The 24,134-nt window shown below is 40.6% G+C and overlaps 1 protein-coding gene across 12 annotated transcripts in view; it reads right to left on the bottom strand.

Moving 5' to 3' along the window:
* Positions 1 to 24,134, bottom strand: part of cdip1 (cell death-inducing p53 target 1) — a 95,516-nt gene that overhangs the window by 21,017 nt on the left and 50,365 nt on the right. For 5 of the 12 annotated variants that reach the window (XM_070901185.1, XM_070901182.1, XM_070901180.1 and 2 more), the window contains 3 exons: positions 10,455 to 10,548; positions 9,086 to 9,235; positions 6,778 to 7,084 (listed from right to left, as the gene is read on the bottom strand). In XM_070901185.1, the coding sequence (XP_070757286.1) occupies positions 6,778 to 7,084; positions 9,086 to 9,235; positions 10,455 to 10,539 (542 nt within the window). In that variant the 5' untranslated portion in view covers positions 10,540 to 10,548. Of the gene's footprint in view, positions 1 to 6,777; positions 7,085 to 9,085; positions 9,236 to 10,454; positions 10,549 to 17,752; positions 17,767 to 17,840; positions 17,895 to 19,327; positions 19,490 to 24,134 lie in introns of those variants that run through there. The other 7 variants (XM_070901178.1, XM_070901175.1, XM_070901176.1 and 4 more) reach the window with 4 other exon arrangements.

Here is a 24,134-nt window from a genome sequence, read left to right as displayed (position 1 = left end):
GAGCGCGCGCGCGCGCGCGAGAGGAGGGAGAGAGAGCGCGCGCGCGCGAGAGGAGGGAGAGAGAGCGCGCGCGCAGAGGAGGGAGAGAGAGAGCGCGCGCGCGCGCGCGAGAGGAGGGAGAGAGAGCGCGCGCGCGCGAGAGAGGAGGGAGAGAGAGCGCGCACGCGCGAGAGAAGGGAGAGAGAGAGAGAGCGCACGAGAGGAGAGAGAAAAAAGAGAAAGAGAAAGAAAGGAGAGAAAGAGAAAGAAAGGAGAGAAAGAGAAATTGCATTTATATTCCATAATTACAGCCGTTAAAGCATCCCAATTTTAAAATCCTGGACTGCTCCTTTACGTGATGAATATTGCTCTGCGTGAATAATATTAATCACATGCAAGAGCAGTCCAGGATTAGAAGAAGCAGCTGGCATATCAACCTTATCCCCCTGCAACCAAACTTCCCCCAACCCAGCATCTAACTAGATTCTGAATGTCACTACCTTATCGAGAAAATCATTCCAAATATTTATCATCCATTCGGGTAAAAAAAACTCAAATACGGTTCACAAATTTAAAGTTTTATCCTTTGGTCCTGTGGGCCTAACTTAACTTTCAAGTAATGTTTTAGGTTTATCTATCTACACTATTTAGTATTTTACTAATTCTCTTCTACACTAGAGCTTGAGCTTCTCTTCACTTGTTCTGGTATGTCATCCTCTTTACATTCAATCATTCTTGTTGCTACACCCTCTCAAATGCATGTTTGCTTTCCATGGTGACCAAAACTTAGCAGTGCTCTAAATATGGTGAACAGTGTACTATAAAGCCCCAGCATAAACTCTGTACCTGTCCACTACTGTGCTGGCTTACATACCCAAGCATTCCATTTGCTTTTTAAAATGGTTTCACCAGACTTGCTTTACATAGGAAATGACCTCATCACGCTCAAAGTTTCCTATTCATTTTATATATTTCATAGAAATTTACAGCACAGAAGGAGGCCATTTGGCCCATCGTGTCCGTGCCGGCCTAATCCCACTTTCCAGCTCTTAGTCCGTAGCCCTGTAGGTTACGGCACTTCAAATGCATATCCAAGTACTTCTTAAATGTGGTGGGGGTTTCTGCCGCTACCACTCTTTCAGGCAGTGAGTTTCAGATCCCCACCACCCTCTGGGTGAAAACCTTGCCCTTAAATCCCCTTTAAACCTCCTACCAATTACTTTAAAGATTCTTTACAATCAAAACCAAATCGTATTTTTTATTCTCCAATGCATTCAACAAAGTTTAGGAATAGAAAAAGCATGGGCTTTGCAATCCAAACAAAACAGGGCATGAACTCATCACCTTCACGTGTGATTAGCTGCCTGTATCTAATACAGATATCATTCAACATGTCTTTCAACAACAGGGGCCAAAGGCCACTAGAAAATTAAAATTTTCGCATGCAAGGAACTAGGTTCAAATTCTATACAAACCTGTAGGGGAAACTAGTCTCTAGCAAAAACATCATTATGTCCCATGAAACAAGGTCAGTATTTCACTTTCTAATTCATAAATTGCAGATTTTCCAAATCGTGAAATCCTCACCATAGAGTCAATTCAAAGTCAGATGTAAGCTGATCGACAAAGCTCGCAACAAAAACTTTAACTAAGCTTGTGAGGGGAATGTTATGCTTCAAAGATTGCAGTGCCTACTGTTGTGCTGAAAATCACATACTTCGATCTGGTGTGACTTCTCGGCTGTTGGGTTAACCCTGTACCATATTTACTTTTCCCCGTTGACTTGTACACACTCAGAAATCAATCACAATGCGTGTTCATCTTTCAAAACCCAAGAGGAAAAAGAATGACAGTAACAGTGTTAAATTATAGTACTATGCTGCACTTGAAAGTCGATGTGGTGTAATGGATCCCAGCCACTGCTCTCTTAACCTGGCCCAATGCCAATTGCACCTTCTGATCCGACCCCAACCCCATGATCATTTTCACAGAGTCAAGTATGTCAGTCTGGAGCGACATTGTAGTTAGTACATTGGTCACTGAGATACTAGTAAAGAAAAGTAACACAAAAAAGTACTAAAACAGACAAAATTCCATTTGTAGATAATGTTACAAATAACTCCTTAGAAAAGAAAACAAATATTTGTTGCATATTTTTTCAATCCATGTGCAAAACTTTTCTGCCCAGTGCATAACTGATCTAAATCTCTCTCCAATTTAAGTATTAACAAGCCAATAACAAAATCGAGCAATTGTGTATTTCATCAACAGATACTGTTACCAGGTCCAATTATTTTTGGTTGAGGTCATACTATGCTATCTGTCTGAGACTTTTAGCTAGAGAGAGTGTGGCTGACAGCTAGAAAGACCAATGTTATACATCTGTAGGACTGGAGACACTTCCTACAGATGTGCTTGCCTGAGTAACTCAGAGAAACACATCTGTAGTAAGCATCTCCAACTGAGATTACTTAAGCTCAAGATCTCAGAACTTGAGGTAGAGTTGTAGACAATCCAACATATCAGGGAGGGAAGAGGGGTTTATGGGGCAATAGTTTCAGAGGGTAGTCATCCCACTGAGAGCTGGGGAGTTGAAGTGCTGGAGGAAGCTGTGGTGACTATTCACAACTCAGGGAAAGTGAGGAGGGGTAGGCTAGAGCTGCAATGCCCAGAGCAAATTAGCCTGATTGAGAACTGGTTGTCAGACAGGAAGCAAAGAGTAGGAGTAAATGGGTACTTTTCGGAATGGCAGGCAGTGACTAGTGGGGTACCGCAGGGTTCTGTGCTGGGGCCCCAGCTGTTTACATTATACATTAATGATTTAGACGAAGGGATTAAATGTAGTATCTCCAAATTTGCGGATGACACTAAGTTGGGTGGCAGTGTGAGCTGCGAGGAGGATGCTATGAGGCTACAGAGTGACTTGGATAGGTTAGGTGAGTGGGCAAATGCGTGGCAGATGAAGTATAATGTGGATAAATGTGAGGTTATCCACTTTGGTGGTAAAAACAGAGAGACAGACTATTATCTGAATGGTGACAGATTAGGAAAAGGGAAGGTGCAACGAGACCTGGGTGTCATGGTACATCAGTCATTGAAGGTTGGCATGCAGGTACAGCAGGCGGTTAAGAAAGCAAATGGCATGTTGGCCTTCATAGCGAGGGGATTTGAGTACAGGGGCAGGGAGGTGTTGCTACAGTTGTACAGGGCCTTGGTGAGGCCACACCTGGAGTATTGTGTACAGTTCTGGTCTCCTAACTTGAGGAAGGACATACTTGCTGTTGAGGGAGTGCAGCGAAGATTCACCAGACTGATTCCCGGGATGGTGGGACTGACCTATCAAGAAAGACTGAATCAACTGGGCTTGTATTCACTGGAGTTCAGAAGAGTGAGAGGGGACCTCATAGAAACGTTTAAAATTCTGACGGGTTTGGACAGGTTGGATGCAGGAAGAATGTTCCCAATGTTGGGGAAGTCCAGAACCAGGGGTCACAGTCTAAGGATAAGGGGTAAGCCATTTAGGACCGAGATAAGGAGAAACTTCTTCACCCAGAGAGTGGTGAACCTGTGGAATTCTCTACCACAGGAAGCAGTTGAGGCCAATTCACTAAATATATTCAAAAGGGAGTTAGATGAAATCCTTAGTACTCGGGGGATCAAGGGGTATGGCGTGAAAGCAGGAAGTGGGTACTGAAGTTTCATGTTCAGCCATGAACTCGTTGAATGGCGGTGCAGGCTAGAAGGGCTGAATGGCCTGCTCCTGCACCTATTTTCTATGTTTCTATGTTTCTATGTTTATCACATTTGCAGCACTGGCTTTCTGTGGGGAGGGTGATGACTCTAGGCAGGACCATTAAATGAATTACAATGGCACCAACATACACAAGATGGCTCAGGAGTGGTGAGGGACATTAGCAATTCAGTTAAGAATGCAGTGGTAATAGGAAACTTGGTTGTTAAGAGAACTAAATATCATCTTTTACAATCCAGACCGAAAGTCCTGGATGCTTTGTTGCTTCTCAGGTGTTAGGGTAAGGGTAAGTGACATTTCAGAAAGACTGGAAAAGATTATGGAAGGGGATGCAGAATGATGTCTTTGTGATTCCATGTAAAACGCAATATTGGAAAAGACTTGAAATCCTGCAAAAGGAGTTTAGATTAAGGAGCTGGACTTCAAGGATGTTAATCTATGGATTACTCCAACAACAACACGCTAGAATAGAGAAGGACAAGAAGATTAGGGAGCCCAACACATGGCTAAATAAGTGGTGTCAAGAAAAGGGTTTCCCTTTTATGGGGCTCTGGTACCAACTCTGGGGAAGATGGAAACTATTCTGCAAGGATGGGCTACATCTGGACAGAAAAGGAGCAAACCAGAGAATGAGAAGTGAAGAGTCACTTAAACGAGAAAGAATCATGGGCAGGGAAAATAAAAAGCAATCAGAAATACCAAGTAGAGAAAGCAGAAATAAATTAAGTAAATATGGAAATAAAAAATAATTTAGCATAAAGTATAGAATATATATTTTTTAGGAGGGACAGGATACGAAAGGTGGAGGAGGAATGACAATAAGCTGAAGGAAAAAAATACATGCTGCAGAGAACACTGATGTACACAAAAACATTTCAGAGTCAACATAGTTAGAGATCAAAGATAATGATAGAATCTTACAGCACAGGAGGCCATGCTGTCTGTGCCAGTTCCTTGAAACAGCTATCCAATTAGTCCTACACTCCCGCTCTTTCACCATAGTTCTGCATTTTTTTCTTTTCAAGTACATATCCAATTCTTTGTTGAAGTTACTATTGAATCTGCTTCCACCACCCTTTCAGGCAGTGCATTCAAGATCATAACAACTCGCTGCATAAAACAATTTCTCTTCATCCCCCTCTGGTTCTTTTACCAATTATCTTTAAAAAAGGGATTGTTATGTTAGTGGACAGAACCCCCAATTGTGGGAAGAAAATGGAGGAATAAATCTGTCAACAAATCAGAGATGAGTAAGAAATAACAAAATTGTTCTTGGAGATTTTAATTATCTAAGCATTGATTGGGTCAGAGAAGGAATCAACATAGTCAAGGAATGGCAGTCCTAAATGCGTGCAGGCACTATGTTCAGGTTCCTACAACGGGAGAGTGACTGCTAATGTAGTTACGATAATGAAATAGATTAGGTAGATGAGTTAAACAAGTTAAGTGTGAGTGAGCCCCTCATAGGTAGTAATCATAATATGATTAGGGTTAAGGTCCAAATAGAAAGGGAAAAGAGAAAACAAAAGAAAACAAAAGATGAAAAACAGAAAAAAAGGTACCGCATTAGAACAGAGCAGATTTTTAGAAAAAGAGTGAGCTGGGCGAGTTGAGGTGGAAAGAGAAATTAGCACACAGGACGACAGATCAATAATGGGATATTTTTAAAAAAGGATATTACAAAACTGTAGAATTAACATATACCATTACAAACGACTACTTCAAGTCTCAGAATGGCATGGATAAATGAACAAAAGTAAACTAAAATTGAAGAGAAGAGCAAATGTTGCCTATAGGCAAGATTAAAATAATAAAAATGTGACAAAATAAGGAAATAGATTAAGAGAGGCATTATGAAATCAAGGAGGGAGTTTGGGGAGAGCATCTCAAGAAATATTAAAAACAACTTGTATTTAATTTTGCCTTTAACATAGTGAAACGTCCCAAGGCGCTTCACAGGGGTATTCGGAGATAAAACAATTTGACTCCGAGCTGCAGAGGTAGGTTTTAAGGAGCGTCTTGAAGGAGGAAAGAGAGGTTGAGAAGCGTAGAGGTTTAGGCAGGGAGTTCCAGAGTTTACAGCCTAGGCAACATAAGACACGGCCACCAATGGTTGAGCTATTATAATTAGGCATGCTCAAGAGAGCAGAATTAGAGGAGTGCAGACATCTCGGGGGATTGTGGGGCTGGATTACAGAGATAGGGAGGGGCGAGGGCATCGGAAGGATTTGAAAATTTTGCAATAACTATACTGTACCAGTAAAAAGAGAATTGTTAAATGGGACATGTTAACCCCAAGAGGAGAGGATAGTGGGTTCGTAGAGGATAAGTGGAAAGTGACAGGTATAGTTAACTAAAACAAAAGCAAATTAAGGTAGATGCTGGAAATCTGAAATAAAAACAGTAAGTGCTGGAAACACTCAGCTGGTCAGGCAGCATCCGTGCAGAGAGAAACAGAATTAACGTTTCAGAAGTTCTGATGAAAGATAATCGATCTGAAGCATTAGCCAACACAGATTTCAGAATGGAAGATATTGCTTGACAAACCTGTTAAGTTCCATGTAACAGAATGAGGAAAACTACAGTGGATGTACATAGACTTTCAGAAAATGGTTGACCAGCTACCACACAGGAGACTATTGGAAAACATTAATTGAAACAAAATTAGGAGGGCAATGATTAAAAACTGGTTCGAAGGGAGGAAACAGAGAGACAGCATTAAGGGCAGTTGGAAATGCTAGCAGTGTCCTACAAGTTTGTTCTGGGACCACTTCGGTTCTGTGTGTACATCAATGATTTGGATATATAACTAGAAGGAATGGCGTCCAAATTTGCAGACAATACTAAAATAGAAGGCATAGTAAACAATTCTGAGGACCAAAGGACGCTGTAAGAGGATATTGATATGGTGGTGGAATGGGCCAAAAGTTGGCAGATGAAATTCAATATAGTGTTCAATTCAATTCCAATGTTGTCATTTCTATGCAACTCCAAACAAAGATATATCCATACACTCTTGTTATCATCCTGCTTCGACAGCAACTTACCCCACAAAACAGCAGAAAAGGCAGAATAAAGTATTCAATAAGCCTACTTCATAGGTGATCTTGGTTGTGATAGCCTGCTGGCAGTGAGGGCACATGGTCTGCACTGGTGCAGCTTGAAACATCTCCCCCTGTAGCACGGTCACTGTTGTTGCTGCACCTGGGGGAACTATAACTGTTGCTGTTTGTCCACTATGAGTGGCATAGTGCCCAGTAGGGGGTGGGTAAAGCCCAGGCGGGGGTGGGTAGAGCCCAGGCGGGGGTATATAATGGCCTGGAGGTGCGTATGGCCCAGCTGGTGGATAGTAACCTGTTCGAAACAATAAATGAAAAACAAACAATTATTACATATACACAATAGCTATTAAAGTCTTCTGAATTTTCCTCAAATTGGCACCATTTTTTCTTCTTCATTAAATTAAAAACTTTTGACTAAGCTCATACCAAATCTCAAGCTGCAGCAACAGTGGCTTCTAGGCTCCTCTGGAGTTGCTTATATTCCCATATCTACACACCCATCAAGAATGTGAAAAAGTGATTGAGGGATACAAGAGATGGTATTTTTGAACTTGGGTGAACCACGATGGTCTTTTACAGTTCTGTACATTACCAAGTATAACAAATTGACAAAACAGTAAGAATGTCCAAGGTTGGCAACATCGACATTCTACAATCCCCGCACCTGCTCAGTGATGGAAAACTGTTGTCATATTCACATGCAATTCTGCAAATAAAACACCTCTTTCCCTTGCACGCTATTGTTTAGAGAGATTAAAACTATAATAGATATGGATGGCCTATTCCCCACCAGAATTCAACTTCCACAATACTGAAGAATGGTGACTAGTCTTTCACAAGGATACAAGACCACCATCAGAGTTACTTGGTTTATGGCAGGTTCTGAAATAGGCTTGGAACAGAAAACACAGACTGAGGCAAAATAACAACTTTGTTCAGTAAAAGGAAGATTGCTCTGTGACAGAGTTGCTGCCCGTGAAATGGCCCCGTGGTAATTGGTGGATTCATCATAGAAGCCAGATAATGTGTACGTTATGGAGCGGCAGAAAATTCTCAACAGTAATTTCACCAGTATAAATTTCTCATTATTCTGGGCACTACACTTTAGGAAGGATGTGAAGGCTTTGGAGAGGGTACAGAAGATATTTACTAGAATAGTTGCAGGGATGAGGGACTGCAGTTACGTGAATAGACCGGAAAAGATGGAGTTTTTCATTAGAGCAGATAAGGCCAAGAGGAGATTTGATAGAAGTATTTCAAAATCATGAACTGTTTAGATAGAATAAATAAAGAGACACAGTTTCCAGTTGGTGAAGAGTCGATAATGAGAGGGCAGATTTAAGGTGATTGGCAAAAGAACCAGATGCAACGTGAGCAAAAGCTCAACAAGTGGTTAGGATTTGGAATGCACTGCCTGATAGGGTGGTGGATACAGATTCAATAATAGCCTTCAAAAGGGAATTAGATAAAAACTTTTGAAGAAAAAAATTACATGGATGGGGGGGGGGGGGGGGGAGAAAGAGTAAAATGAGCCAAGAAGTGGAACTAATTGGATTGCTCTTCGAAAGAGCCAGTGCAGATTCGATGGGCCAAATGGCCTCTTTCTGTGCTGTACGATTCTATGATTCTATGATTATGCACGAGCAATCTCAGGAGTGAAATTACATATTTAGTGTCAATCTACCCTGAATTATGACCAATTCAGTACCAGGGATTTATGACTAAATGGAACTCGGTTGAGATTGTGCCGTACTCATTTTACATAGGAACTCCACAGCTGCCATCCCATTAGTTTAGACAGAATTCTACCCCAAGCACCACAGCGGAATGACCGAATGCCTTGCCCAGTGCTTGAAAGAAAGTGCAAAGGTTATATGTGGCCGATAATATAATTGCGGCCGTCCGATTTGCTGAAACACATCGGGTGCCTACTCCACATATTATTACAAGTGATGAGCCAGAAAGTTGTGCAATTGAGCTGATCTCATGTTATTCAGCCAGGGCCACTGGAAATTAGTGCCATATATACTTTTAGAATGGTACTGGAACGATTTTCTTTAAAAGTTTTAAATTCTATTTCTTGTCAATACAAGGTTGAATTCAAATAGAGTAGCAGGTATCATTCCCCAGGAACATTTCTGACAAAGTCCTTATTGTGCAGCAAACCTGCCCCTTACATACATTAACTGCAAATGACCCAGTATCATTTCACATTTATAATGGGCATCACCTTCAGCAGTCAGTTATACCAATAAATTCAACAATCACACCAATGTTTTAGAAGTCTCATTACCATGTGGTGGCATGGGCATACCACCTTCTGCTGGCGTGTGAAGCGGTACAAATCCTGGTTGTGCCATTGGCTCATAAGGAGGTGGTCCGCCATCAGGTGGGACAGAAGTTCCATGAGGTTGCGTGATAGTGGTAGCAGGTGGCATATATACTAAAGAAACAGGGAAAAATATTTTCTATATTGCAACAAAAGTACAATGGATACAATTAACATGGCATAAACTATAAACTTAATGAAGCACTTATTAATCAAGGAGAAATCTTGCTGGGGAATCTAATCTCTCCCTGACTAACTGTCTCTGTCTCAGCTTTCATTTATTTGAATATTCATATTTCAAACCATCAACAAAACACTCTTAACCTAGATTATTTGGGGTCTTGCGTCTTTGGACAAATCCCAATTGCCCATACCTTTGAGAGGTCGATTCTTGCCTGGAGATCTAGGTAAGCTTGCAGTACATGCCTTGGAAACCAACAATAACCTCCTTCACCCACCTTTAAAAATGCTACAACGCACACAATCAAACTGTAGAATCTGCTTTCAACTAACGGTCACCATTCTGGATGGAAATATTGAAATTAAGGTATTAAAAGATACAAAAATCAATTAAATGGTTCAATACTGTGAAATATGTATTTGTAATTCTTTTATTTTGTCTAAAACCTTAATTTGCACGAGTTTTCATTTAGCAAGAAAGCAAAATCAGATCATTTTCCCCCCAAAATAGTTTGACTAATCCAATTGAATCACATTCATTTAAAAATAAATAAATAGTATGATCATCTAAAGGTCTTTTTATGTCTGACTGCTTTACATTGGCAGCTTTCTAGCTATTTTCTTTGCTTTTAACTTTCACTTTCCTTCTGCCTCTTCTGATTTGCTACTGTTTTACATTGAACCAATCCACAAAGTGTTATGGTAAAAGTATGACTAACAGGAAGTACACAATAGAAGCAAGACTTTTAATAAATTAAAAATTGATAGATGGTAATTCAGTACTCCTTAAAAAAAAAATTTAAATACATTAATAAAACTGCACAATATAGGTTTGGACATCAGAGAGTATGCTTCCATAACAAAATAATGAGAATGGTTAACTTATTTTAAAGTAAAGTTTAGTTCTATCCTATACATTTTAGTTTTATCTGATTTCTGTACTTTGTCTATAAAAATGTGGTAAACAAATTAAGGACTATTAATACCATTAATAATTCCAATCACACAGAACAATTACGTTTTTTTAAATTAAAAAGTCTTCAGATTCTTTCAAGATATTTTCAATATATGGTGTTTGGCAGGTGGAGAGTAGATCTGTTCTTTAGGTATCTAATTTTTCCATTAAATCTTTTAGTCAAAGTATTGTTGCTACCTGTTGATGGTGGTTGTTCTGCTTTCTCATCTAGCAATGGGGCAGAAGGCCCCCCAGGATATGGAGGAGGTGGTTCTTCCGACATTGCTCACCACTGTTGATAAAATGAAAAAATTAACCAATAAACCAAAATCTTGTAGACTGTAGATTACAGTTCTGTCCTTGTCAACAAGGGTTCTCAAATTGGTGCATATCTATATATTCACCAATATACATTCATACAGAAGCAAATGAGGCCATTTGGCCCATTGTGCCTGTGCCGGTTCTTTGAAAGAGCTATCTAATTAGTCTCACTCCCCGGCTCTTTCCCCATAGTCCTGTGAGTTTCACCTTCAAGTATATATCTAACTCCCTTTTGAAAGTTACTACTGAATCGGCTTCCACCACCCTTTTCAGATCGTAACAAAAATGCTTAAAAAAAACTCATTTCTCCATGGATTTTTGACAATTATCTTAAATCTGTGTTCTCTGTGGAAACTGTTTTGCCCTGTCTACTCGATCAAAATGCCACATAATTTTCAACACTTGTATTAAATCTCCCCATAACCTTCTCTGCTCCAAGGAGAACAATCCCAGCTTCTCTAGTCTCTCAATATAACTGAAGCCCCTCATCCCTGCTAACATTCTGGTAAATCTCTTCAGCACCATCTCCAATGTCTTGATATCCTTCCTAGTGTGGTGCCCAGAATTGGACACAATACTCCAGCTGAGTCTAACCAGTAATTTATAAAAAAGTTAAGCATAACTTTGCTGCTTTTGTATTCTATGTCTCTATTTATAAAGTCATGGATCCAGTTTGCTTTTTTTTTAAAAACAGCCTTATAAACTTGTCCTGTCACCTTCAAAGATTTGTGTACATAAACCCCAGGTCTCTATTCGTGCACCATTTTAAAATTGTATAATTTAATTCATATTGCCTCTCCTCATTTTTCCTTCCAAAATGCATCACTTCACACTTCTCTGCATTAAATTTCATGACATATGGCCCAGCTCACACTCACATCAAGCCTATTTTGATTTATTAATAAAGGGGTATGCATGGATAGCCTGTGGATGTGTTAGGTTTCAATAGTTTCCTATTACTATTGGAAACCACTCAGAATTGCCTTGTTGAAATTGGAAAAGCTGTGCTGATTTACCCCAAGGAGCAATGTCTATTTCCAAAAGTTTATGATTGCACATTAGGTTGCATAACAAAGTGCAGTCAGAAACATCATAATCATTATCATAGGCAGTCCCTCGGAATCGAGGAAGACTTACTGTATTGAGGAAAGACATGACACCAGTTTGGCCTCGATGGCTATTAGAAGAACAGAAAGATTTGGACAACTGTACTGGAGTACTTTCAAGGTGCAGTACACCAACAACCTTGAGACAGTTAGTACTACATTTGAACTTCTACATACAAGAGACAAAAGAACTTCTACATATAGGAGGAAAAAACAACTTGTATTTATATCACGCCTTTAACGTAGTAAAATGTTCCAAGGCACTTCACAGGAGCATTATAATATTGCCACACTCCCCTTAAGTTCCATACAACAACAGTGTACCACTCTCAAGAAAAGTAGCATGTGAAGATTTGTTATTGGTATTCTACAAGGGTTCCTTGAGCCAACTGAGATTCATCTGCAGCAGCTCAGGTTCCTGTTATTGCAACAGTACTTGTTTGGACCTTGGTTTAATGTCTCATTTGAAAGACGGCACCTTGGTCAGAGCAGCGCTTCACTAAGGTATTAGCCTAGATTATGTGCTGACGTCTATGGAGTGAGGCATGAACCCACAACCTTTTGGACTCAGACTATTGTGGTACTAGTGTGCCACATTATGTTCACATTCATAATAGAAACTGCCTATGTAAATCTGTCATGCTACAAATACAGAAAAAGCACATTAGGTCAGGCAGCCCCTGTGCACAGATCAATCAAGTTAACATTTGGGTTTGCTGACCCGTCATCAGATTCTGAAAAGGTATGAGACAGGGTAGGTAGAAGCAAACTATTCATAGAAACATAGAAAATAGGTGCAGCATGCAACCTCAGTACCCCATTCCTGCTTTCTCGCCATACCCCTTGATCCCCCTAGTAGTAAGGACTATATCTAACTCCTTTTTGAATATATTTAGTGAATTGGCCTCAACAACTTTCTGTGGTAGAGAATTCCACAGGTTCACCACTCTCTGGGTGAAGAAGTTTCTCCTCATCTCAGTCCTAAATGGCTTACCCCTTTCCTTAGACTGTGACCCCTGGTTCTGGACTTCCCCAACATTGGGAACATTCTTCCTGCATCTAACTTGTCTAAACCCATCAGAATTTTAAACGTTTCTATGAGATCCCCTCTCATTCTTCTGAACTCCAGTGAATACAAGCCCAGTTGAACCAGTCTTTCTTGATATGTCAGTCCTGCCATCCCGGGAATCAGCCTGGTGAACCTTCGCTGCACTCCCTCAATAGCAAGAATGTCCTTCCTCAAGTTAGGAGACCAAAACTGTACACAATACCAAGGCCCTGTACAACTGTAGCAACACCTCCCTGCCCCTGTACTCAAATCCCCTCGCTATGAAGGCCAACATGCCATTTGGTTTCTTAACCGCCTGCTGTACCTGCATGCCAACCTTCAATGACTGATGTACCATGACACCCAGGTCTCGTTGCACCTCCCCTTTTCCTAATCTGTCACCATTCAGATAATAGTCTGTCTCTCTGTTTTTACCACCAAAGTGGATAACCTCACATTTTTCCACATTATACTTCATCTGCCATGCATTTGCCCACTCACCTAACCTATCCAAGTCACTCTGCAGCCTCATAGCATCCTCCTCGCAGCTCACACTGCCATCCAACTTAGTGTCATCCTAGTACTTGTGGAATTCATTTCCCGGGTTAGTAGTTGAGGCAGAAACTATGTCAACATTCAAGATTAGGTTAGATAGGTGGATAAAGGAAATGGGGTTGAAGGAATATGGATGGGCACATGGGAGTAGAACTATTTACTTGCATGGAGGGTAAACACTGAAATGGACTGTTGGGCCGAATGGCCTATTTCTGCATTGTAACTTATGTATTTTTATGAAATAAGATGTGAATGAGAGAGCGAGAGAGAGAGAGAGATAAAATGAGAGAGATAAAAAAAGGAAAGCATGTGTGCACAAAAGAGAAATAAATTGTGCGAGAGAGAGAGAGAGAATGACCGGGGAGTGTGTAAGAGGAAATTATAACACTATAATCCTATATACAGCAGTTTGAGTGCTGAAATGTAGTGTTTTCCGTTTTCTGTAATCCTCAACATCACTAGATACAAAAGAAAGCCATGCAGCCTATCCCAACTCATCCATCCAGAAAAAAAATCCCCCAATCAGTATCCAGCAGCTTCTTACATAATTTAAACTTTTTTAAAAATCCACTACTTTCCCCCGAAGACCACGCCAAGTGTTGATCAATCAAATTGGAAGTTTTAACAACTGACTATTCTTTTCCTGTTCATTGCCCATATCCTATTCCATACTATTCCTGCTAGCATACCACCTCTATCCTCAAATACCTGCATCGGCTTTCCGCCCCATAATGCAGTCATTTCAGAATCCTTGGCTAAATTAACAAATCCTACCATAGTCTTACTCCATCTAGCCTGTGCAACATCTTCCAAGCTTACATACCAGCTCTCACCTTCTGTTCCTTTAACTTTGATTTAATGTGCATTCCCCTCCTCCATCATCAGCCATTACAGCCCCTACTCTCAAGCAGTTTCTTCCTACACCCACCTTCTTCCTACACCCACCTTCAAAACCTACCGCTTCAACCACCATCAGCCTTTGCTCGAAAACTTCTTCCAAATCCTGTTTAATGTCCAATGCCCCATAAGTGCAAGGTATTATTCTTCAATGTATTCTAGATCTGCCATGAAGCTTTAGTTACTTGGCTAGTGTCTTCAAAAAGAAATTATTACATTTTGCTCCCATATTAGTTAATAAATTGGCACTTCCACATTTCAATAACTCTTTAAGCAAATTGTGACAGTTGTGATACAGCTCAAATAGAGCTTTTTACCACTCGTGACAATATAATTCCCCACTGATTTGTTCATTTACAATAAGATTCAACACATTTTTAGAAGTACTTAGCCATGGTCATATGGGTTTGGTTATCTTGTACAGTAATTATGTTTTTAATTGGGTCCTTTTGGACTCCTTGTTTTTCAGTACATCTAGTTATTCAAAAGCTGTGCAAGTGTCACATAGCATAACTTTTGCAACACAAGGAAAGACTGCAAGAGAAGAGATAACCATCCGTAGCTAACTAAGAAAATAATGGATGGTATCAAATTGAAAACAAAGGCATACAATGTGGCCAAGACTAGTGGGAGGCCAGAGGATTGGGAAATTTTAAAAGCTAGCAGAGAACGACTAAAAAAAATTGAGAGGGTAGATTATGAAAGTAAACTAGCACAAAATATAAAAACAAATAGTAAAAGTTTCTACAGGTAAATAAAAAGGAAGAGTGGCTAAAGTAAATGTTGGTCCCCTGGAGGATGAGACTGGAGAATTAATAATGGAGAAGAGGGAAACGGCAGAAAACAAATATTTTTATCAGTCTTTGTATCAGAAGACACTAAAAACATCCCAATAGTGGTTAATCAAGGGCTATAGGTAGAGATAGGCTGCATGGCTTTCTTCTTTTGTATCACCATCACTAATGAAGTAGTACTAGGTAAAATAATGGGACCAAAGGCGGACAAGTCCCCTGGACCTGATGCCTTACATCCTAGGGTCTTAAGAGAAGTGAATGCAGAGATAGTAGATGCATTGGTTGTAATCTACCAAAATTCCCTGGATCCTGGGACGGTCCCAGCAGATTGGAAAACCGCAAATGCAACATCCTTATTTAAAAAAGGAGGCTGACAAAAAGCAGGAAACTATAGACCAGTTAGCCTTACATCTGTCGTTGGGAAAATGCTGAAGTCCATTATTAAGGAAGCAATAGCGGGACATTTGGAAAAGCATGATTCAATCAAGCAGAGAAGGCATGGTTTTATGAAAGGGAACAAATTTGCTGGTGATCTTTGAGGATGTAACGAGCAGGATGGATAAGGGGGAAACCAGTGGATGTGGTGTATTTGGATTTCCAGAAGGCATTCACTAAGGTGCCACATAAGAGGTTACTGCACAAGATAAAAGTTCACGGGGTTGGGGGTAATATATTAGCATGGAGAGAGGATTGGCTAACTAACAGGAAACAGAGAGTTAGCAATCAGTAACTAGTAGGGTGCCGCAGGGATTGGTGCTGGGTCCTCAACTATTTACAATCTATATTAATGAATTGGATGAAGGGACAGAGTGTAATGTAGCCAAGTTTGCTGATGATACAAAGATGGGTGTGAAAGCAAATTGTGAGGAGGACACAAAAAAATCTGCAAAGGGATATAGACAGGCTAAGTGAGTGGGCAAAGATTTGGCGGATGGAGTATAATGTGGGAAAATGTGAGGTTATCCACTTTGGCAGAAATATTAGAAAAGCAAATTATAATTTAAATGGAGAAAAATTGCAAAGTGCTGCAGTGCAGAAGGATCTGGGGGTCCTTATGCATGAAACACAAAAAATTAGTATGCAGGTACAGCAAGTAATGAGGAAGGCAAATGGAATGTTGGCCTTCATTGCAAGGGGGATAGAGTATAAAAGCAAAGAAGTCCTGCTACAACTATACAGGGTATTGGTGATGCAATACCTGGAGTACTGAGTACAGTTTTGGTCTCCGTATTTAAGGAAGGATATACTTGCATTGGAGGCTGTACAGAGAAGGTTCACCAGGTTGATTCCGGCAATGTGGGGGTTGACTTATGAAGATAGGTTGAGTAGGTTGGGCCTATACACATTGGAGTTCAGAAGAATGAGAGGTGATCTTATTAAAACTTATAAGATAATGAGGGGGCTCGACAAAGTGGATGCAGAGAGGATATTTCCACTCATAGGGGAAACTAAAACTAGGGATAAGGGGCCGCCCATTTAAAACGGAGATGAGGAGAAATTTATTCTCTCAGAGGGTTGTAAATCTATGGAATTCTCTGCCCCAGAGAGCTGTGGAGGCTGGGTCATTGAATATATTTAAGGCAGAGATACAGATTTTTGAGGGATAAGCGAGTAAAGGAATATGGGGAGCAGGCAGGGAAGTGGAGCTGAGTCCATGATCAGATCAGCCATGAGGCTTAAGGGACCAAATGGCCTACTCCTATTTCTGATGTTCTTATTACTTCATCACAATATTCTAAAAACTATAAATATAGCACTATAGCACTAACATCTGTAATTAATACTAGTATTGGCAATACCCAAACAATTCTACTTTATACTGTCGAAGATTATGAAGAGAATGCAGATTTTGCACAAACATATTTGGTAAAATTTGTTTACTAAAGCCAATTTGCGAGCTGCAGCTGGATGAGATGTAATCAAATCCAGCAATGTGAAATACAGACCATCATTTTAGTTCCAAGTTACAAATTATGAATGGTGATTCACAGCCTTTTGTACAAATACAGCACTACTCTCGGCACAATGTTACAAGACTTCAGAGCAATATTACAGTGAGGGACAGCTGTATTTTTCAACATCCTTAGTATTTTCCTCCTCCCTACATGCATTACTGTATAGCCACACTTCTGCTAATTTTACTGGGATTTTCATCCAATAAACAGGTTTTGCAAAAATGTGCAAGTTAAATCTATACACAACAAAAACTACACAGATAGGTAAAAAAAAAACAGGGCTTCTTGCCATTATCTGAAAAGGACACAGTTTCATGAAAGTGTGTGCTTGGCAAAAGTGTTTTAGCTTTGGAAATGGAAAACTGCAATTTTGTCACATTAGATTAAGGTGCAAGAGGCCTCAACTCTTCCATTGTGGTGATATCGATGGCAGTATTTGACAGGGGTATCTCAACTATCGGTCACCTGTGTGATGTAACTCTAGTGAGCAGATTCCTCTTGTAACAGTCCCAACACACTTCACATAAGCAGACCTAGCATCCTCTATGAACCAGAATCTGCAGCCCTGGGTTTTCCACCCCTGCAGGGATCTTGTATCCTTTAAGACTTACACAATCCCAGATTGGTGATGCCTATTGCACTTTATTCCTCTCCCAGCCACTTTAGAAAATTAGATCAGCAACACACCACGTTTGAGCTGGGTTCTGATTCTGAATTAACTAATTAGATTTATTTATAAACATTAAATAAGCTGGGCATATACAAAGCTGCACAAGTTTTTATCAATGACAGTAGGAAACTACCAGGTCTTTAAACATACAATACGTTCCATTAGCTTTCAACAGAGAATCTCTTCGTAACAGTTCGTAATACTGTCTGCTTGGGGTTTTATTTTTCTCTTGACCAACCTGTGGTTAGATCGCCTTTCTTTCTCGCTCAGCACAGGCTTGTGTTCCTCTTGCCTAGACATAAAGTCACACATTTTGATATTATAGATTTGATTAAATAATTCTTCCTCTGATAGTACCAATATCAATTCCAGCTTAAATGATCCACAGGGTATGTGCAGTTCACGTCACACAAACAAGCCGAGACAAAAGTCATCTTCTGGAAACCAGATATGCTGGAGCCAGGAAGTACTGACTCCAACCTTAGCTTTTACATTTACACAGTTCAACTCAAGATCAATCAGGACACCAAGGTTGTGTACTGAGTGAGCAATTGGGGAGGGAATAGTGTCAGGAGCAAGAGCATAGTGTTTCTGGCAGGAGCCAACTTCGATGGCTTCAGTATTCCTGTTCAACTGGAACAAATACTACCATTTAAAAAAAAATACAGTCTCACTTGCATTCTTTAATGGCCCACATTCCACCCTTTCTTGTAAGTTGCTTGCTTTGATATCCCTTGCAAGTTCTTTTCATATTACTTTTTACACCCCTTATTACTTTCTTTGTTGCTTTTTATAGTTCTCCCAGTCTGCTGGATTTTCCATGAATTTGTGTAAGCCTCTGTATTTTAGCTCATTTGGTGACAATGGTTGCTTAAATACACAAGTGACCATTGCCATTTTGGGGATATGTACTAGTTTTGCATCCTATGGTTTGACACGAAGTTAGGAGGCACAGCAAGTTGTGTACATGGGAGCAGGAAGTTAGAAAGGCACCTGGATAGACTACGGGAGAGTGGGAAAAACTGGCAAATGGAGTTCAATCCGGGAGGTGCGTGGTCATCCATTTTGGGAAAGATAAAACGGTATTTTCTTAATGGTGTGAGTGATGGGAGCTGTGGAGGAGGAATGGGATTTATGTGCCTGCGTACGCAATCATTAAAAGCTAATGCACGGGTCCAAAAAGTGATCACAATGGCTAATGGGATTTTGGCCTTTATCTGAACGGGTTTGGAATACGAAAATAAGGAAATGATATTTCAACCGTACAGTGCCTTGATCAGAACCCTCTGGAGCACTGCGTTTAATTTTGGGCACCGAACCTCAGGAAAGATATATTGGCCTTGGAAGGGGTACAGCGCAGATTCACCAGAATGATACCAGGGCTTAAAGGATTAGGACATGTTGCATAAACTTGGCTTGTATTTCCTCACGTTTAAAAAGTTGAGCGGTGATTGAATCAGTTTAAAATGACAAGAGATCACACAGAAGTTTACAGCACAGAAAAAGGCCATTTTGCCCAACAGGTCTTTGCTGGTGTTCATGCTCCACACCAGCCTCCTACCTTACTTCATCTCACCTAATCAACATAGCCTTCATTCCTTTCTCACTCATGTACTTATCCAGATTCCCCTCAAATGCATCTATGCTAATCGGCTCAACCACTTAATGAAGTAGCGAGTTCCACATTCTTATCATTCCAACTAAAATCAATTGAAGATAGCATACCTGCAGTGCTGGCCAAAGTTGTGACTGGTTGTGAAGTATTGCTATAAAAGGCCAACCAGGTAACTTGAGCACCACATGAATTAAGTCACCTCATCAATGGAAATATGTCACAGGCTATGGCTCCCATTATACAATCTAACATGTATAGGTTTTTTTCAACACCTGCAAAAAAGGTAAATTAAAGTTTTTATTTTTTTTAATTTTTTTCAGCAATTTAGTAGGTAAGGGTTTTGTGATTTTTTTTTGTTTCCCCCCCCTCCCCCATCCCCCTCCAAAGGCCTCTCTTGCAGCATTATCGGCCCCAGACTAACGCCGATTTTTACCGCTGTGCAAATTAAAGGCTGAAAATTGGGCCTACTAATGGTAGTGAAACAAAAACGGTAATTTTGGCATAAAAATAAAGTTTTACTGAATTTCTAGCCCTTAGTGTTATCTACCTCCCTCCCATTGTGTTTTGTTGCCTCCAGCAGTAATTTTGATGGCACTCATCTTGATCCTGCTATTCCACCAGGCACTTTAAACTCATACCCCCCACACAAAGTAATTATATTTAACTTGGGCTGCATTCAATATGGTATCAAGAGAATTTGTAGAATCAATGCCCAGGGGCCAGGGCAGGAAAGGGGTGAGAATATACTTGTGCCTACCAATATTTATGGTAGCAAAAGCTTCATATTCAGCAGATTAAGATAAAAGAATGGATTTTTCAAAATCTAAATGTGAAACATTAAGAACTGCAAAGGAAAGCAAAATTGCCCAATTGTTGTGTTGATTCAGCTCCTGTTTGAGATCATTTACAAGGTATAGAATGTTGTGATGACTAAAACTGAACTGACTTGTGTATCTATAATTCAAACAGTTGATTTTCCTTTGCTGATGTAAAATACATACATGTTATCTTTCAATGCCTTATACCAAATGGTTTAAAATTATGTTGACATATTATTTTGTTACACAAGTGTATTTTTAAGAAAAACATCTGAATCAGCTGAAACAATATTCCTCATATTAATAGACTAGGTTTATTTGTGATCAGAAAGTAAATAAATCCAATGGGAATCAGATTGTTCTTTTCAGACCACAGATTACACTTCTATCATTTCTTATTATGGATTAAACAAAAAGTTAAATAGAAATGAGCTACCTACCTCCAAGTCTTTTGTGCTCGAACACACAAACATTACGAAAGAACATAAGAAATAGGAGCAGGAGTAGGCCATACGGCCCCTCGAGCCTGCTCCGACATTCAATAAGATCATGGCTGATCTGATCATGGACTCAGCTCCACTTCCCCGCCCGCTCCCCATAACCCCTTATCACTCAAGAAACTGTCTATTTCTGTCTTCAATTTATTCAATGTCCCAGCTTCCACAGCCCTCCGAGGCAGCAAATTCCAGATTTACAATCCTGAGAAGAAATTCCTCCTCATCTCTGTTTTAAGAATATAAGATCACAAGAATTAGGAACAGGAGTAGGCCATCTAGCCCCTCGAGCCTGCTCCGCCATTCAATAAGATCATGGCTGATCTGGTCGTGGACTCAGCTCCACTTACCCACCCTCTCCCCGTAACCCTTAATTCCCTTATTGCTTAAAAATCTATCTATCTTTGACTTGAAAACATTCAATGAGCCAGCCTCAACTGCTTCCTTGGGCAGAGAATTCCACAGATTCACAACCCTCTGGGAGAAGAAATTCTTTCTCAACTCGGTTTTAAATTGGCTCCTCCATATTTTGAGGCTGTGCCCCCTAGTTCTAATCTCCCCCACCAATGGAAACAACCTCTCTGCCTCTATCTTGTCTATCCCTTTCATGATTTTAAATGTTTCTATAAGATCACCCCTCATCCTTCTGAACTCCAACGAATAAAGGCCCAGTCTACTCAATTTCTCCCCATTCAAATAATATTCCCTTTTATTGTTTTTTTTTCCCCAAGGTGGATGACCTCACACTTTCCGACATTGTATTCCATCTGCCAAACCTTAGCCCATTCGCTTAACCTATCCAAATCTCCTTGCAGCCTCTCCGAGTCCTCTACACAACCCGCTTTCCCATTAATCTTAGTGTCATCTGCAAATTTTGTTACACTACACTCTGTCCCCTCTTCTAGGTCATCTATGTATATTGTAAACAGTTGTGGTCCCAGTACTGATCCCTGTGGCACACCACTAACCACTTATTTCCAACCCGAAAAGGACCCATTTATCCCGACTCTCTGCTTTCTGTTCGCCAGCCAATTCTCAATCCATGCTAATACATTTCCTCTGACTCCGCGTACCTTTATCTTCTGCAGTAACCTTTTGTGTGGCACCTTATCGAATGCCTTTTGGAAATCTAAATACACCACATCCATCGGTACACCTCTATCCACCATGCTCGTTATATTCTCAAAGAATTCCAGTAAGTTAGTTAAACATGATTCCCCTTCATGAATCCATGCTGCATCTGCTTGATTGCACTATTCCTATCCAGATGTCCCGCTATTTCTTCCTTAATGATAGTTTCAAGCATTTTCCCCACTACAGATGTTAAACTAACCGGCCTATAGTTACCTGCCTTTTGCCTGCCCCCTTTTTTTAAACAGAGGCGTTACATTAGCTGCTCTCCAATCCGCTGGTACCTCCCCAGAGTCCAGAGAATTTTGGTAGATTATAACAAATGCATCTGCTATAACTTCCGCCATCTCTTTTAATACCCTGGGATGCATTTCATCAGGACCAGGGGACTTGTCTACCTTCAGTCCCATTAGTCTGTCCAGCACTACCTCCCTAGTGATAGTGATCATCTCAAGATCCTCCCTTCCCACATTCCTATGACCAGCAATTTTTGGCATGGTTTTTGTGTCTTCCACTGTGAAGACAGAAGCAAAATAATTGTTTAAGGTCTCAGCCATTTCCACATTTCCCATTATTAAATCCGCCTTTTCATCTTCTAAGGGACCAACATTTACTTTAGTCACTCTTTTCCGTTTTATATATCTGTAAAAGCTTTTACTATCTGTTTTTATGTTTTGCGCAAGTTTACCTTCGTAATCTATCTTCCCTTTCTTTATTGTTTTTTTAGTCATTCTTTGCTGTTGCTTAAAATTTTCCCAATCCTCTAGTTTCCCACTAACCTTGGCCACCTTATACGCATTGGTCTTTGATTTGATACTTTCCTTTATTTCCTTGGTTATCCACGGCTGGTTATCTCTTCTCTTGCCGCCCTTCTTTTTCACTGGAATATATTTTTGTTGCGCATTATGAAAGAGCTCCTTAAAAGTCCTCCACTGTTCCTCAATTGTGCCACCGTTTAGTCCTTGTTTCCAGTCTACTTTAGCCAACTCTGCCCTCATCCCACTGTAGTCCCCTTTGTTTAAGCATAGTACGCTCGTTTCTGACACAACTTCCTCATCCTCAATCTGTATTACAAATTCAACCATATTGTGATCACTCATTCAGAGAGGATCTTTTACGAGGGGATCGTTTATTTTTCCTGTCTCGTTACACAGGACCAGATCCAAAATGGCTTGCTCCCTTGTAGGCTCTGTTACATACTGTTCTAAGAAACAATCCCGTATGCATTCTATGAATTCCTCCTCCAGGCTACCCCCTGCGATTTGATTTGACCAATCGATATGTAGGTTAAAATCCCCCACAACTACTGCCGTTCCTTTTTCACATGCCTCCATTATTCCCTTGATTACTGCCCGCCCCACCATGAAGTTATTATTTGGGGGCGTATAAACTACGCCGACCAGTGACTTTTTCCCCTTACTATCTCTAATCTCCACCCACAATGATTCAACATTTTGTTCATTGGAGCCAATATCATCCCTCACAACTGCCCTGATATCATCCTTTATTAACAGAGCTACCCCACCTCCTTTCCCTTCTTGCCTATCTTTCTGAATCGTCACATAACCCTGTATGTTTAATTTCCAGTCTTGGCCACCTTGTAACCATGTTTCTGTAATGGCCACCAAATCATACCCATTTGTAATGATTTGTGCCGTCAACTCATTTACTTTATTTCTAATGCTGCGTGCATTTAGGTAGAGTGTTTTCATCCTAGTTTTTAAACCATGATTTTTAGTTTTTACCCCTCCTGCAGCCCTTTTATATTCAGTGGCCCTTTTTGTTTCTTGCCTTTGGTTTCTCTGCCCTCCACTTTTACTCATCTCTTTTCTGTCTTTTGTTTTTGTTTCCCTCTGTCTCCCTGTATTGGTTCCCATCCCCCTGCCATATTAGTTTAACTCCTCACCAACAGCACTAGCAAACACTCCCCCTAGGACATTGGTTCTGTTCCTGTCCAAGTGCAGACAGTCCGGTTTGTACTGGTCCCACCTCCCCCAGAACCTGTTCCAATGCCCCACGAATTTGAATCCCTCCCTGCTGCACCACTGCTCAAGCCACGTATTCATCTGTGCTATCCTGCGATTCCTACTCTGACTAGCACGTGGCACTGGTAGCAATCCCGAGATTACTACTTTTGAGGTCCTACTTTTTAATTTAACTCCTAGCTCCTTAAATTCGTCTCGTAGGACCTTATCCCTTTTTTTTAACCTATGTCGTTGGTACCAATGTGCACCACGACAACTGGCTGTTCTCCCTCCCTTTTCAGAATGTCCTGCACTCGCTCGGAGACATCCTTGACCCTTGCACCAGGGAGGCAACATATCATCCTGGAGTCTCGATTGCGGCCACAGAAACGCCTATCTATTCCCCTTATGATTGAATCCCCTATCACTATCGCTCTCCCACTCTTTTTTATGCCCTCCTGTACAACAGAGCCAGCCACGGTGCCATGAACTTGGCTGCTGTTGCTCTCC

The sequence above is a fragment of the Pristiophorus japonicus genome, chromosome 15 (assembly GCF_044704955.1).
Source record: "Pristiophorus japonicus isolate sPriJap1 chromosome 15, sPriJap1.hap1, whole genome shotgun sequence".
In the NCBI taxonomy this organism is placed as follows: Eukaryota; Metazoa; Chordata; class Chondrichthyes; family Pristiophoridae; genus Pristiophorus; species Pristiophorus japonicus.
This window is presented reverse-complemented; position numbering and strand designations above follow the sequence as displayed.